This window comes from Meles meles, chromosome 17, assembly GCF_922984935.1.
Source record: "Meles meles chromosome 17, mMelMel3.1 paternal haplotype, whole genome shotgun sequence".
Taxonomy (NCBI): Eukaryota; Metazoa; Chordata; class Mammalia; order Carnivora; family Mustelidae; genus Meles; species Meles meles.
Genome location: NC_060082.1, coordinates 28,455,072 through 28,470,988, shown reverse-complemented (window position 1 = coordinate 28,470,988; position 15,917 = coordinate 28,455,072). Strand labels below are relative to the sequence as shown.

The 15,917-nt window shown below is 54.0% G+C and overlaps 1 protein-coding gene across 1 annotated transcript in view; it reads left to right on the top strand.

The window, feature by feature from the left end:
* LGR6 (leucine rich repeat containing G protein-coupled receptor 6) overlaps window positions 1-15,917 on the top strand; it is a 117,222-nt gene that overhangs the window by 36,053 nt on the left and 65,252 nt on the right. The window contains exon 4 of the mRNA XM_045983082.1: window positions 1,878-1,949. Within this exon, the coding sequence (XP_045839038.1) occupies window positions 1,878-1,949 (72 nt within the window). The remainder of the gene's footprint in view (window positions 1-1,877; window positions 1,950-15,917) is intronic.

Genomic DNA, 15,917 nt, shown 5'->3' with positions numbered 1-15,917 from the left:
TCGGAGGGTCCCAGGGAGTGTGGTCCCATAGGAGCACAAAGTATGAGCAGGAGGGGACCCTGGGCACTGCCTCTTCCTGTAGCCTGACCCTTCACTTCATGCTGCGCTCAGTCAGCCTCAGGGGCAGGGGCAAGGAGGACCCCAAGCCCAAAGCCCCAGTTCTCTGCAGTCCTCAGCGTCTGGCCCTCCTTCCCCCTTCCTCCTTCCTCAGTTGGCCGGCATTAGGCGCTCCTCTCAGTCTCCAGACCCACAGTGAGGCCAACGTTCTTTTGTTCTTGTGGTGCTGTGGTTTGGTTCCTGTTTGGGATTCTTATTTATCTATAAAGGGGTTTTAGAAGAGCTAACGGGGTTGGCTCTGACCAGGACAGTCGCAAAGGAGGTGTGGGTAACTACTCGGTGCATTATCGTACCACTGTCCCCTGCCATGCTGATGGAGGCCAGGTATCTGATGGTTAGGTGTTTGGACTCTGGGACCAAACCCTCTGGGATAAGTCTGAGTTAATACATGTAAAGCTCTATGACCAGGCGTGTCAGCTGCTACTGTTTTCAACTTAAAGATCAGGAAAGGAGCTATTCTTCCCGAAGCACGGCAGCCTTCCCTGCGTGATCCCGAATGGGATGCCCATCTCTGCTGAGCTTGCCCCTCTGAAAGATTGACAGGCTGCCTTAAGGAGAGGATGGATGCTGTACCCAGCACACAGTAGGACTTCCTGAGTGCTCCTCCGCTCCTGGTTCCTGAGGCACCTGGCCTGTCCTGATGGCACCCCTCGTCTCTGGGGCCGTGTGTGGCCCGGGGGCCGCTGGTGCGGTGCCGTGCAGGCAGGCTGGGTTGGGGGAGGGCCCACTCACTCTGGGGGGGGGGCACTGGGCAGTTTCCTTCCTGACTCCTTAGCTATTCTCTGGACTCCAGAGCATCCACACCCCATGTGCCTTCCTCCTCTCCATTGCTGGGGCCCAGCTCTCCAGGCGGCCTGTAAAGAATGCTTGGATGGTAGTGCTACCCGCCGGCTTTCCTATCCTTTCTTCACTTGGTCAGGAACCCTTGCTCAGGGCCCTACGTCTTAGAGTCTATGTGCCTTGGAGTACCTTGTTCAAACATGGCTGAGGCCAGCTGTGATGCCTGGCGCCAGCAGAGCCACCCAGAGGGACAGCCCAGGCCTCCATGTCTCCCCTCTGTGTGCTCTCTGACCCTCTGCCCTGCGCGTCTCCAAGGTGCCCAGAAGAGCTCCAGGACTCCTATCTGTGGGGTGGTGCTGGGGTCCTGTGGCCGGGCAGGTTCCAGAAGAGCAGCCACCGAGTGGATCAGGTCCGCTGACTGGCATGTTTCTTCCGCGGGACCGTGAGATGCGGCCTTGGAATAGTGCTCGCCTGCTGATCTGGAGTGCCTCACGTCGTCTCTTTAGACATGGCTGCCACAACAACATATTTGCCGGGATCCTGCCCAAGGGGGGTGGTCTTGCCCTCATCCACATCCTCCCCTTTACCAAAGACACTTCCAGCCTTTCAGTTGCACAGACAGGGACACAAGCCTGGGGAGAAAAACCTGCATTTCTCCGCGTCCTTCCTGACCAAACTGTGACAGAATTGCAAGTGCTCTGACTTCCAGCTCATCGTGTTTCCCCCTCTGCTTCTCCATGGTCCTCTTCAGCCCTGCCTCATCCCAGAAGCCCTTGTGAGCCCCGCTCTGGCCCCACGCACAGCTCTCAATTCCTCAGCAGCCTCTGAACCCCCCTAACAGGGCAGGGCACTGGACTGGGACTCAGGGGCTCGGAAGCTGGGGCGAGAGGGAGGGGTCTGGTGTGGCTCAGGGGGTCAAGGGAGGACCCCCCAGCTGCACACGCTGTGTGGGTCCTCCAAGCCCTTCCCTCCCCTTACAGGATGCTGCAGAACAACCAGCTGGGAGGAATCCCTGCAGAGGCGCTGTGGGAGCTGCCGAGCCTGCAGTCTCTGTGAGTCACTGGAGGGCTGGGCTGGGGAGCCAGCTTCCTGGGGCCTGACTCACAGCCCTGGGCCCCCTGCCTCGGCTTCCCCTCCTTTCTGCGGGCCCCCCTTTCTCACTCCGTGTTCCAGACAGCATGCCGCTCCAGGCTTTGGTTTTTTCGGGGGTTTTTGTTGTTGTCAGTGTGTATATGTGTACACTTGTGTGTGTATTTGGGAAGGAAGGCCGTAAGCCCCGACCAGAGGACTGTGGGAATGGGACCTCCCTAGGTGAGGCCACCGGGGCAGCGGTCCTGGGGTGTCTGGCATTCTGCCATGGAGCCTGGGGCAGAGGTTGGAGACTGCCACCCCAGAGAAGTGTCACAAAGGAGCTATCTCCCCCACCTAGCCTGCTCTAGCCCCCAGGGCTTGTGGTGGGGGGGCAGGCTCAGACACCCATCTCCTCTACCGGTGGGTGGGACAGCATTCAGGGACTCACTGGCCACCCAGGACAGAGCCATCTCGTCCAGGAGCCCTGCAGTTCCTCTCTCGCCCAGTAGGGGCATCATGGAGGCAAGACTGAGTCCAAAGGAGGAAGCAGAGACAGGTGCGATCTAGTGATGTAAGCCGGCCAGCAGGGATCCTCTGGGCCAGGAGCTGCGTTTTATTCTTTTTATTCACGCAGAGCCCATCTCGGGGCCTGGGTCCTCGCAGGTGCCTTGTACAGGCCCACTGAACCTACTGAATTTCCAAGTACATCTGCGTCCGATGGGAGAGTAAATAGATGTTTTGGGAGAAATCAAAGTTGAGAGACAGGCCTGGCCATAACATTTAACCATGGGGGAGACCAAGGCGCAGGTAACATACACTGTGTTAGGACAAAAGCCTCTGGCATCCTCGGCCTGTGGGTTCTTCCGTGGTCTCTTCCCAGTCAGATGTGTCTGATTCTAAACTGTCCTGATTCTCCTCAGGCGGAAGGATGAAGGAGGTGGAAAGGTGGCTTTCCTTCCTATAACCTGTATTCAGGCCCCACTGCACCATAAATAGAGGGGTCCAGCCGTGGCGGCCCTGGCCAGCTGTCTGTGCTACACCTACCCATGGTCCAGACTTGCCTCTCCTACCCCTGCCCTGGTCATCTCCTACCCTCCTCCTTCTGTGTCAGCACCCCAGCGCCCCCAGCTGCCTGATTGGCCGGCCCCTGCCTCCACGCACTCTCTCACCTGCTCACCCTTCATCCCAACAAGTGCTGGGCCTCTGGTCCCAGACACTTCTTCTCCCTCCATCCAGGTCACCACTGAATGGGGCAGGCAACCCAGCATTTCCCTAGAGGCCAACATCAGAAGAGCAAAGGCCAGCAAATCCTGTGTTTGATCTCTACCCCCGAGCACAGACTAAACATTTGCTTAGGGCACCAGCAAAGCAGGGGCTGCCAAAAATGGAGGGGTGCGTGTGTGCAGAATTTGACATTTCATCCAAAGGATCAAAGAGGTATTCATAAGGGGAAAAAATAGAATTTTGCTGGACTTCACACTTATTTTAAGGTTAAGTTTTGTTTGTTTTAGTTGTAAATCACATCTTTTGCCTGTTTAGGGGTTCCAAAGGTCTTGTCTTTCAGACCAGGCATGAGGCTTTGGGGCTCTCAGGCCATTTCTTCTGCACTTTTTGAGAGATGGGCAGCCCCTGTGGCTGGGGGACCTAGGTAATTGGCTTCCCTCTGCAGCCCTATTACTCCCTGTTGTCTGGGTGGGTCAGGGCAGGGCACAGAGGCCGGCCCCCGACTTCCATAGTCTAAAGGCAGACGAATAGGTTTTGCCTTTTGCAGTCCGGCGAGGAGAGCACTGGCCTGTGAAGCAGAAAACTTGGCTGCAGGTCCTGACTCTGATCCTGGCTACTGTGTCACTTTACCCTCTCTGTGCCTCAGTTTTTCCATCTTCAAGTTGGGGATAGTTATCTTCCCTGCCTATCTCACAGGGTTATCAGGAAGACCAAATATATAGTAAACAGGAGAGGGATTTGGAGAAAGAAGACTCCACACAGCTGTGATGTGTGGTGACGCCATTATGACATTATTCACTTCACTAGTCATTGATCTATTCATTTTACACATATGTTTGAGGCTTTGCTGGGGAGAAAAAACCTGACTTGCATCTTGAAGGATCAGTAAGTGTCAGCTGGGTGAAGAAGCAGGGAAGGACATTCCAGGCAGAGGAAATAGCACATGCAAAGGCACAAAAATGAGGAAACCCAGTAAATTCTGAAGACTTTACAAGGAAGTGAGTTTAGCTGAACGGTGCGTGTGTTGGGGGACTGGTGGGAAGGGCAGTGCTGGAGAGTGATCTGGAATTAGCAAGAGGTAATGCCTAATGAGTAGGTGTGGACCTTGCTACGAATTTGAACACTCATAAGCCTCAGGAGAATTTGATCGAGTTTGCATCTCTGAAAGATTACTTTGGCAGTAGTTACGGAGGACAGCCTGGAGGCGGGGAGCCAGTAAGGGACTGGTGAACCCAGGGAGCCTAATGGCAACCAAAGAAAGGCAGGCATAAAAATATCAAGATGCTGTGTCGTCAGGACTCTGGATAGATGTCCTGGGTCGGCTCCTTCACTTACTACCTGTAGGACCCTGAGCAGATTAGTTAACCTCTCAGCTTTCATTTGTTTAGGGGTAAAATGGAGGTGGTGTCTATGTACCTCGATAGGATAAAATGAAATGAGTTAAAATACATGAAAAAACAGTACCTTTTGTTGCTACTACTACAGTTATTACCAGTAGCCGTGGTATGGACTGGAGGTGGGAGTTGAAGGGGAGGAGGAGTCAAGTTGATGGGCATGTCTCTGGCTTCCACATCTGGGTGGACGGACAGACAGGCTGGTCACAGAGAGCCTGGCACATGGTGAGAGCACAGTAAGAATGTGAGTAGTGACCCGCAGGGGATGAGCGCTCTGGGAGGGGCACAGGGAGACCTACTGAGTTTGAGGTACCTGCAGATAGGGTGACCAAGCATCTTAGACAAACTGGAAAGGGGGTCGCCCCACCTGCAGGACATCAGTGTGTGCTTGTGTGTGTGTGTGTGTGCTGGGGAGAAGAGGGGGGGTGCATAACCCAACTCGAATCTTCTGTTTGGCAGGTGTTATATCCTGAGCTTTGGGCAGCTGGGGACCTCTGTATGAGGCTCTGTTCTACTAACTCAGGTTCCTCCATCTCAGATAGAGACGATAAAACCAGCCCAGGTTGCTAGGCTGAAAGGAGAGGGTGGGATCAAATGACAATTTGGGGATCCCCTCTGTGTGCCAGTGCTACCAGAGATATTTAATGTGCATGATCTGACTTCATTCTTGCCAAAACTCCTTCATAGTTGCTTCCTCTGTTGGCAGATAAGGAAATAGAGGCTCAGATAAGTTCAGGGACAATGCCAAGGTTGGAGCTAGTGAGTGGGGAAGACAGGGCTATACCCCAGTGTTGTTGCTGTGCCCTTTCCATCGTGGCTGCAAGGGCAGTCACTTTTGGTGGCCATCACTGGGTGGCCCTTCCTCCTTCCAGACAAATACCAACTGATAGAAATCTCCTCCTTTCTGTAGGAAGTCCATGGATCAGGGAGGCTGTATATAGGAGACGCATCTCTGCCCATGTCTCTCCTGGGGGTGGTACCATCTCCCCGGAGCAAGCCAGACCCACCCAGGGGCTCAAGTCCCTGGGAAAGGCTGTTCCTTGCCTCCAAAAGTCAGGGTCCCTTCACAAACTCTTGTGGACATTCTTGGAACCTCAGTGAAGTTCAGTCCTATGGTTCACCTCTACCAGCTAGAACCAGACACTAGGGAGTAGAAAGTGGGTTTGGATTAGTCAGGAGTAGGGTCACGTTTAGGGGATGGGGCCCTAAGTGACCAGTTGGGCATGGTACACAGGCTGTTTGGCTTGGCACCTGGGTGGGTAGCACCCAGCTCCACAGCACCCTCTCCCTGGATACACTCGCTTCTTCCCCGACGGATGTGGGAGGGAGAGGATGGCAATGCCAGCTGTGTCACACCAGGCTTGAGCCAAGGCCAAGAGAAACCACGGGAAGCCAGTGGAGGCTGGGGGAAAATAGAAACTGGGTGGGGGTGAGGCAGGGCCAGGGGGGAGAGTGCATGGAAAAGCAGAAAAACAGCCCAGAAGGACCTCAGGATGGGGCTGGGGCGGGGCCCGGGAAGTGCAGGCTGGCTGGTCCCTGGAGAAGAATCAGAAAAGCACAGTGGCAGGAATAAAGGGGAGAAAACAGGAAAACAGCCCAATCCTGGACGCCCTGCGGGGAGAAATGCATAATTGCAAAGGATAGCCACATGAAACTGGCCAGCATTGTGCCGAGCTGGGGAAATTAATCAACAGTGATGCCAGACTCCAAACTGAAACCCAAGTTAGAACCACCACAACTCTCTCAGCGCAAGCCCGCCAATCTAAAACACATTGGCTGCCTGCAGCTGAGGGGGAAGCGTTAGAGGAGTCCAGGATGGGTGTGTGTGTGTGGGGGGGGGGGGGTAATACCTGTGTGCATGGGAAGACAACTGGGCTCAGGGTGATGTGGGAAGGGAGTAGTGGCTCCCACTTACCATACTTCAAAATGCTAAGCACGTTCATATCTCATTTAATCCTGAAATCCCATTTTAGGATAGAAGACCATTTTATAGAAGGGGCAACTAAAGGCCAGAGAAGTTAAATAACTTGACCAAGATCCCACAGCTAAGATGTAACTGAGCTGGCCTTCTATTTTAGCTCTAATTCCAAAATACTATGTTCTTTCTTTCTTTCTTGCCTTTTTTTTTTTTCTTTTCTTTTGGAGATAAAGAGAAAGTATGTGGGCATATGTGTACACACAGTGGGAGAGGGCAGAGGGGGAGGGGCAGAGACAGTATGGGAGAGAGAATCTTAAGCAGGCTCCATGGCCAATGTGGAGCCCATTGGGGGCTTGAGCTCATCATCCTGAGATCATGACCTGAGTCAGAGTCAAGAGTCAGATGCTTAACTGACTGAGTCACCCAGGTACCCCCAAAGTACCACGCCTCTATCTCTTAGCACTTCTTTTAAGACAAAATGCTTTAGGATCCAGAGACCTGGATTTAAGTCCTGGCTCTGTCACTGACTAGCAGTGAGGCCATGGGCAATCTTCCCTTTCTGAGCCCAAGTTTCCCTATCTCTAAAGTGGGAGGGTCAGATGAGATGGTTGGCAGAAGGTGTCCCAAGAGAAATGATGTCATGCTCCAGATACAAGGAATGTCCTAATGGGGTTACTGGCCCTGTTCTCAGTTACTTATGATTGCTGTGTGTTTGCTCTCTCTGGGTCTCAGTTTCTGTCTCTGTGCAATAGAGAGCATCCTCCTTGAACCATTTTAGTCTCCTGGGAATCTGGGAGGGGAGATGAGGAGGAAAGACTCAAACTTTTCCAGGAGAAAATGGCAAAACCATTCTGGCCAGTGCCAGAGGCCAGTTCCATGAGGACGAGGATCAGAAAAAGTGAAAGCAAGGGGCTTCTGAGCAGGTCTCCCTCATCCTGTACATCTGACCTACCCTCCAAGGGACAGTTGTACCCCTGAATGGATGACCACTGCCAGACCAATAATAACCAGCCCTTAGATGGCCCTTTTCATGTGTGAGGGGTTCGTCCTTCTTACCTCTCTTACTCCTTGCAGTTCTCCTCTGGGACACTTACTACTCGTAGTCTCATCCCCCCATTTTACAGATGAGCACACCACTGAGGCACAGGCAGGATGTGACTTGATGGAAGTTATTACAGGGAGTATATAGCAGGGCCGTGGTCCAAAACTCGGGCAGCCTGGCCCAGAGTCCATGCTTATAGCCGTGGTGCTGGGCGCCTCTCCTCGGCATTCTGAGGCTGCTAAGTGAGCTGATGACAAGCCCTGAGGACTGGGTCATCACTGGGGCTCTGGTGACCAAGGCTTTTCCAGAGCACCTGCTCCCAGGGCTGGCTTTGGGGGGTGCAGTCTGCTGGGGGATGCTGGAGGAGCCGGGACTGGGCTGTCTCTGTCATTACTCTGGCTGTCCCAAGCTTGAATGGAGCCAGTCTGGGCTGCTCTCACCAAGCACCATAGACTGTGTGGTGCATAACCAGCAGAAATTTCTTTCTAACAGTTTTGGAGGCTGGAAGTCTGAGATCCCCTGGCCAACTCGGTTGAGTAGAAGGATGAGGGTTCTTTCCTGAGTGGCAGACTGCTGGCTTCCGGTTGCACCCTCTTATCTGGAAGAGCAGAGATAGGAAGCAGGCTCTGTCCTGACTCTTACAAGCGCACTAATCCCATTCACATCCACTGCACACTTGGGACCTCACCTAATCCTAATCCCTTCCAAAGGCTTCACGTCCTAAACCCATCACACTTCAGTCTATAACAAGGAGAAAGTATATTGGTTGCCTGGAGAGCTAGGGCTGCTGACACTGTGGCATGAGCATTGATCCCTAAAGACTACTGGCTTTGATCATAACCCCCAAAGAAAGAGGGCCTGAGGCTGGTTGTCCCTAATAACCATCTACTTGTGAAGAGCATTAAGATCTTTCTAGAAACTTTTCATGAGAAACAGCTTTTCTTTTTTAAGATTTATTTATTTATTGTAGAGAGAGAGAGAGCACAAGCAATGGGGAGGGACAGAGGCAGAAGAAGAGAAAATCTCAAGCAGATTCCCTGCTAAGCATGGAGCCCAGTGAGGGGCTTGATCCCATGACCATGAGATCATGACCTGAGCTGCAATCAAGAGTTGGATGCCTAACCGACTGAGCCACCTAAGCACCCTTGGAACAGCTTTTCTATTTTACCCTTGCAAGGAATTGCACCAACATTGATAGCCCATTTTATAGACCCACCTGAGAGGGAAGGTACAGAGGGGAGGTCCTCTGCTCAAGATTCCCCAGTGAGTTAGAGATGGAGCCAGGAGGGGAACTAAGTAGGATCTTCTTGTGAGGGCAGAAGAGCCCAACCATGACTTACCTCACCACCTGCAGCCTCCCTGAAGCAAATCTTTGAGAAGCCCCAGTGGAAGGCCTGGGTGATTTCAAGAGAAAGAGCCAATGATGCATGAGATTGGGGAATTCCCCTAAGGAGGGAATTCTCAGCTCTCCTGAGCACTGTGGCCAGGAGGAGAACATTGCTGGATAAGGGACAAGGAAGGTTCCTTTGGGGGAGAATGGCCAAGACAGTCATGAATAGGACTTACAGAATAGTGGTTCTCAAAATGTGGTCCCTGGGCCAGTGCATTGGCATTACCTGGAAATCTGTCAGAAATGCAAATTCTCAGGCCCCTCCTTGGACCTACTGAATCAGAATCTGTGGACCAAAGAGACCAGCAGTCTGTGCTTTAAGAAGTCCTCCAGGGGATTCCATGCATGCTGAAGATGAAGAATCGGGCCGGGAGAAAAGAGATCTATTTGTTTCGTTGGGCTGCCACAGCACATTGGGCAGCTTAAAACAACAGCGATTCATTCTGTCATAGTTCTGGAGCCCAGAAGTTGGAAATCAAGGTGTCGACAGGGCCTCCTGCAGCTTCCCTTGGTGGCCAGCGTTCCCTGTGGCCGCACCATCCAAACTCGGCCTTCCATCTTCATGTGGCCTTCTCTTCTCTCTGCGTCTCTCTGTGGTCTCCTGTCACAGGGCCAGCCCAGATAATCCAGATGATCTCACCTCGAGAACCTTGACTAAATGCCATCCACAAAGATCTTTGTGCCAAATAAGGTCTCCTCCATGGGTTCTGGGAAGCGGGCCATTGTCTTATCTATTAGGGATAAGGGTCTATTATCTATAAAAGGGTCTGTTATCTATAATAGACAATATCTATTATCTATTAGGGTCTTATCTATAGGGAGCCCCTCTCCAACAGGCCCCAAAGAGTAAGGTGGATAGTGGAGAAGGGCGAGTGAGCCTGCAGCCTCCAGGAGAGTGCATGGGGTGGAGAGCTGAGAGTTGGTCGCGTTAGAATGAGAACAGGAGGCTCACAGAGGGCCGTAGCCCAGGACCCAACTGTGTAGGCACTTGGCAAAGTAGGGCCCATGGCAGGCAGGCCAGGGGAGAAGAAGGCCCTGAGGGCCGTGCAGTTCTGATCCACGTCCCATCCTGAAGATGCCCACTCTGCCATGGAGGAGCCCCCCCAGGGTGCCCCGAGCCCTTCAGGTGATCCAGGGAATCTTGGCATTCCCAGCCGTCCATGTCCATTCACCCCTGCCCTCCTCTCCTAAGCTCTTGTCAGTGCCACCCAAACTTGCCTGCCTGCCAGAAAGGGCCCTGAGGCCCAGCCATGCTGTGGGGCCCAGCTGAGGGGTCCCCAGGGACGCCCGAGGTGGCAGATGGCCTCCCTGTCACAGCTATTTTGGGCTCCGTGATTATATGCTACCATATTTGGATCTCCCCAAGGTTCCGGGAGTTGATTACTACATTTGTCTGGGGCAGAGGCTGCTCGGAGGTGGGAGGGTGGGTGGGCGGGAACGCGGGCAGCCCCCTGCATATGATGAAGCTCTGGACGTGGGTAATTTGGCTCCTGGAGATTCTAGGAGAGTGTCCATGGTGAGCTGGGCCCTGGGATCCTGTGGAGGTTTTTTCTGCTGTAAATGCTGGTCTGAGATAGAGTCAGCCCAAGCAGGGCCACCCAGGAGCAGCGTGGTGTCTCAGCCCCATGAGGAACACCTCAGTCCAGATTTGTGGGTCTCCACACCCTCCTGCCCCCTGAGTTCCCTGGAGCTCTTCCAGGCTTAGGCCTGAGAGATCTGAGAGAGGCCGGAGCGCCCCAGATTGGGATGTGGGAGCTGATGATTCAGATGTGGTGTAGGTGCACGTGGGCCCCTGGTAGAACCAAGAACTGGGTGACCCCCTCCCCTCCCCGACAGAGGCAAGTTTCCTTCCCCCTATATCAATGCCCTCTCTGAGCAGCGGACATCAGGCCCTCTCTGGCCTGGGTTCTGGGTATGTCTGGCAGAAAGAGGAGATCCAGCCAGTGGTGTCTGTCCATCCATCCATCCTTCCATCCTTCCTTCAATCCATTGGCCTGTTTGTTCAAGCTCTGCACAGTGCCTGGAATGCCCGGCAGAAAAGTTACCGAGATGAGTCATAAAACAAGGGCCTGTCTTTCAGCAGCTTGTGGTTTGATGTGGGGGTGTCACACACACCCAGACACCCATCTTCACTCCGCCCCTCCCATACATTATGGGAGGAAAGTCAGTGCAGGTGAACATGATATAAAATTAGTGTACAAGAGCAAAATGGGATTGACCAAAATGTTGAAAACCAGGTGAAGCCCAGTCGGGGTGTGGTAAGAATCCCAGTGGTTAACGTTTGCTGAATGCTCACTATGGCACCGACCCTAGGCTGATGCTTCGCAAATAGCACCTTAGTTCCTTGTGACAAAAATCTCTGTAGGAGGTACTATGATTTCCATTTCATAGAAGAGAAAATTAAGGTTTGGGGAGTTGATCGCAGAATTGATAAAAATGGTTCATCTGAATTCCAAGCCCCTGCGTGCCCTTAACCACCATGTAGACTATGCCGATGAGGTCCATAGCTGGGAGGGACCCCCTAGGTCTGGTCCCTGTGGTCGTCTGCCTCACGGCACTTAGGGAAGCTTACAAAGTGTGGATGCCCAGGCCATTTCTCAGACCACCTGACTAGGAATCTTGAAGGCTGAGGCTCGGGACCCCAGATGTGAGGAAGAACCCTGCCAGGTGGTCTCTGAGGCAGAGCCAGATTTAGGAGCCGGTGTTCTGACCCTCAGTCCTCCAGGCGTGGCTCGCAGGCCAGCAGCCCTAGTGTCACGGGGCAGTGGGAGCGGGTCAGCAGTGCCCGCTCTCAAGCTCCGGGGATTCCAAATCTGCATTTTAACAAGACCCACCCTCTTCCCTTCCAGGCTATTGGGGTGCAGTTACAATTTGAGAATCACTGTTCTTTTGTCCAGGAGCTTCCAGGGGTACCACGCCCCCTCCCAACCTCAATGAAGATGGGCTTCAATCATTCCCATCCATCCACGTCCGTTCACCCCTGCCCTCATCTCCCAGGCACTAAGCACTTTCTATGCAAAGTCCTCAAGCCTTAAAACCCTTTTTTTTGCATCATCAGTTGCACCTGTAGGGTGGAAATTCGAGGTTTGGATTGGTCTGGTTGTGGACCCACCTAGAGGCAATGAGCTGTATCAGATGATCTCTTGGAGGATGGAGGTGGAGGCATAATGGCTAGACTCTGGGAAGAACTTCCCAGCAGCTTAAAACCATAGGGAATGGGAAAGCCTAGAGCACTTCTTCTGAAAGTCCCCTGGAATCACACTCCCCACATCTGGCCGGGGAACAGGAAGTGACCCCATCTCACTCCGATCCACTCTTGACATTTTCTGGGAGCTCACAACATCTTGTCAGTTCTGTGCCTCAGAAGCCTTAGAGTAGTCCAGAGAGGAGGTAGGAGAAGGCTCAGATCGCAGCCAGGAAGAGGTGGAGAGAGCGCCTGTGTGCCTGCAGCCAGCCTTCCCTGGCTGCACCCCTGCCCCCAGGCCACCCGCTCCGCACACCCCCCTCCCCGCTCCCGAGCCTGCCACCACCCACCATCCCTGTGAGAGAAGACTTGTCAGGGGCTGGGAAAGTGTGGTCTTTTCCGAGAGTCTATGAGTAATTTTCCACCCGTTTATGAGCCTGTGGAGCCAAAGTGGCTGCCAGCCGCTTGCTGGAGTGTGGAAATCCACACACCAACCGGAAAAGGCTGTGAACGCGCCGGGCTCCTGCTCTGGCCACCGGCAGAGGCTGCGTGGGTGGAGGCTGCCCACCCCAGACCACAGGACCTTAGAATACCCAGCTGGAAGGCACTGCGGGGGTCACTCAGTCCAAGTGCCTCTTCCACAGGTGAGGAGACCAGGCAGCAGAGAGGGGAAGGGTCTCTCCCCGTGTCACCCAGCAAGTTAGTGGCGGGGGCTGCAGCTCGCTGGAGCCCAGGTCAGGCCAGCAGATGCTTTTTGGTTCTGAAAGGAGACGATCTATTTATGAGCCTTTGTGACCTCTCCCACCAGATGGCTCTAAGAGCGGTTGTTCTGGAATACGCCCCCCTGGGGGACTCTGTCACCAAGGTGGCTTCTCTTCCCTTGCTAGCCCTAACACCTGTTTTTGGGTTGGTAGCCAGTTCCTTCCCCTGTCACCCTTAAATAAAACAACTCCGACAGTGAGCCGGCCAAGAGGACCTTGGGAACCTTGGAGGGGCCTGGGTGCCAGGGAGGGAGCAGAAAAGGCCCACAGGGCTTGGTGGGGGTGAGCTGCTCTGGGGTGGTGGCCCCTGAAAGGATGTTGAGCTTCCAGGGGTTGTGGCACGCCCTGGAGAGAAGGTCACTTCTGTCTCCTGCAAAGCAATCTCTTCCCTGAGGAAAAAGGGCAAGCTTGGCCATCCCAGCTCATTCCCCTCTCCCCATGTCTCCTGGAAGAAATGGCCTCCTTCTCTGGGGGCTTTTTCAGGATGCCCTGCCTTGATCACCTTGGAAGTGGGGAATATAGCCAGTCTGTGGGGTTGGGGGCCACAGAGGACCATCCAGCAGAGGTGACCTTGGCCCCATGCCTCTCCTCAGCGCGAAGGCAACAGTATGGGACAAGACTCAGGAAAGAGAAGGAGAGAAGGCAGGAGATGGAGGGGAGGGAAAGAGGGAATCTTTCCCAGAGCATCTCCCACGTGCCAGCCATCACACCAGTGCCGTCAGCAGCTGGCCTGCCGGCACCACCAGGACTCTGCCTAGGCCCCTTCCAGTTGCCACTCTCTCCTCTCCCCTCCTTTCAGTCCCGCCAGTTGCCGCCATTTTGTCACCTTCAGTCCAGCTTCTCTGGGCCTCTCAGACCATCAAATGGTTCTTGCCAAGGTCACTGGACCTTCACTCAGCCCAACAGGCTCTTTCTAGGCCTTATCTTCTAGCAGTATGTGCCAATAGCGTGGGCCACTGTCTTCCAAGTCCTCTCCTCCCATGGCTTGTGTGCACAGAACTCGGTCTCTTGCTTCTCCCCTACCCTTCTGGCCACTCCTCAATTTCTTCACAGGTGCCTCTCCCCCTGCCCACCCTATAAATGGCAGAATTTTGTGGGGGCTCTTTCCTTGTCACTCTGTTCTGTGTGCTCCTCAATTTGTCCCTAGGCAGTTTCTTACCTGCCTGTGGGCTCCCTTACCCTCCACACTGATGGCCCTGGGAAGGCCTCGCCAGCCCAGACTGGCACATGAGTTACCCATTGGACTCTCCACGTGGATGAGCCAACAGTACCTCAAACAGAACAGTTCCCCAGATGTGCATCATCTTCCCTCCTGTGGACAGTCCTCCCATCACCGTCCCAAGAAGAAATGGCACCACCGTGCATTTCAGTCCCTCATCCAGGGACTTGGCAGTCTTCCTTGACTCTGTCACCACTCCCACCTCTCATCGGTCAAGTCCCAGTGACTGCACGTCCAGACTGCTTGGGAATAAACCCTCCTGCCTTTCCTCCCCTGCACACCATCACCTGCCCGCTTGCTGCCTGGCTTGCTGCAGCAGCCTCCGAATGGTCCCCTGCTTCCGTTCCAAAGTCTTCTTAATCTATCCCCCACGTTGCAGTTACGTGGGTCTTAAAACACAAATCTGATTATGTCACTCCCTGACTTAATATTCTTCAGGGGCTCCCCATTGCCCCCAAGACAAAGCCCAAACCCCTTGGCTCAGCTACAAAGTGCCACCTGGCTTCTGACTTCCTCCCCCTAGTTCACCCTCCTGCCGTCCGAAGGTGCGGCTCGGGCTCTCCTGGACCTGCAGCCCGTGTTCCTGAAACACTCGATCCTACTTCTCCTGCTTGCCCACCCAAGTCCCCCTCACCCACAGGCCTTAGCTTAAATGTCTCCTCCTGGGGGAGGCCTTTTCTGAGCTCCCCCATCCATCCAGATACCCCTGTGATGCTTTCACAGAGCAGCATGCAATCCTCTTCCCACCCTGTTTCATTGTCGACGTCTCCTTCTATACTCTGAGTTCTGTGACGCTGAGACTGCATCCTTTTTTTTTAAATTCAGGGTTGCCCGCACCTAGTACAGTGCCTGGTGTGTAGTAGGCACCTAGAGGTCTTTGCTCGTGAGTGCACGAATGAATGAATGAGGAGACAGGGTCAGAGAGGTGAAGTAATTTGCTCAGTAACACAGTTTTTGTGACCGAGGGCTGGGATTGAAGCTCGGGGGTGTCTGATTCTGATGCCCCCACTTTCTACCACGGCTCACTGCCTCCCACCTGCCCATGGGTGCTTCCCAAGAATATCGAGAATATGGGAGCAGCTCTGAGCAAGGCAGGAAGTCTAGGGGACCAGGGCCCTTCCTGCCCTCCACTGCCACTTTTGGGGGAGGTAGGATAGCAGACAGAGCTAAGAAAGGAGTGAGGGTGTGGAGGTGACCCTAGGGGTTCAAAGTGAGAGGAACGCAGATTGCTGCCTGACTCCGACAAGTGCTGTGGCTTGGGCTGTGCTTGGGGGGTCTCCCAGCTGTGTGTTCACAGAGAGGAGGTGTGAGGGGGACCGTAGGCACCGCCACCATCAGGTGGAGCAGCCAGGGGCTGTGCATTACTGTGTGTATCAACCTAAATAAAACAGAAATGGGAAATAAACTTATTTTTTTAAAACCCATGTCACACCTTCCAAAGCCAAGAATAACATCATTTATAACTACCTGCTACTTAGGGTTGATCTCTGTCCCGACAGCGCTTAGCCCTAGTGGGGCACGGAGCTCTTCGTGAAATAAAGCAGCAGGGGCTGGGGAAGCACCGCCTCAGGCTGACTACCCTGAGGCGGGGGGGCGGGGGGCATTCATAATTTCTGGAGCTCCAGCTTGGGGTGCGGGTGGGGATAAAGAGGAAACCCCAGATGCATCCCAGCCAGGGAGCAGGGAGGCTCTACTCCCCAGCTGGGACAGCCCCCCAACCCATTCCCCTCTCCTTCCTGCTCTGTCAGCTGCAGCTGGCAGGAATGAGGCTGCTAGGCCTCCTCAGGGAGCCTTCGGGCCTTCTGGGCCAACGCAGC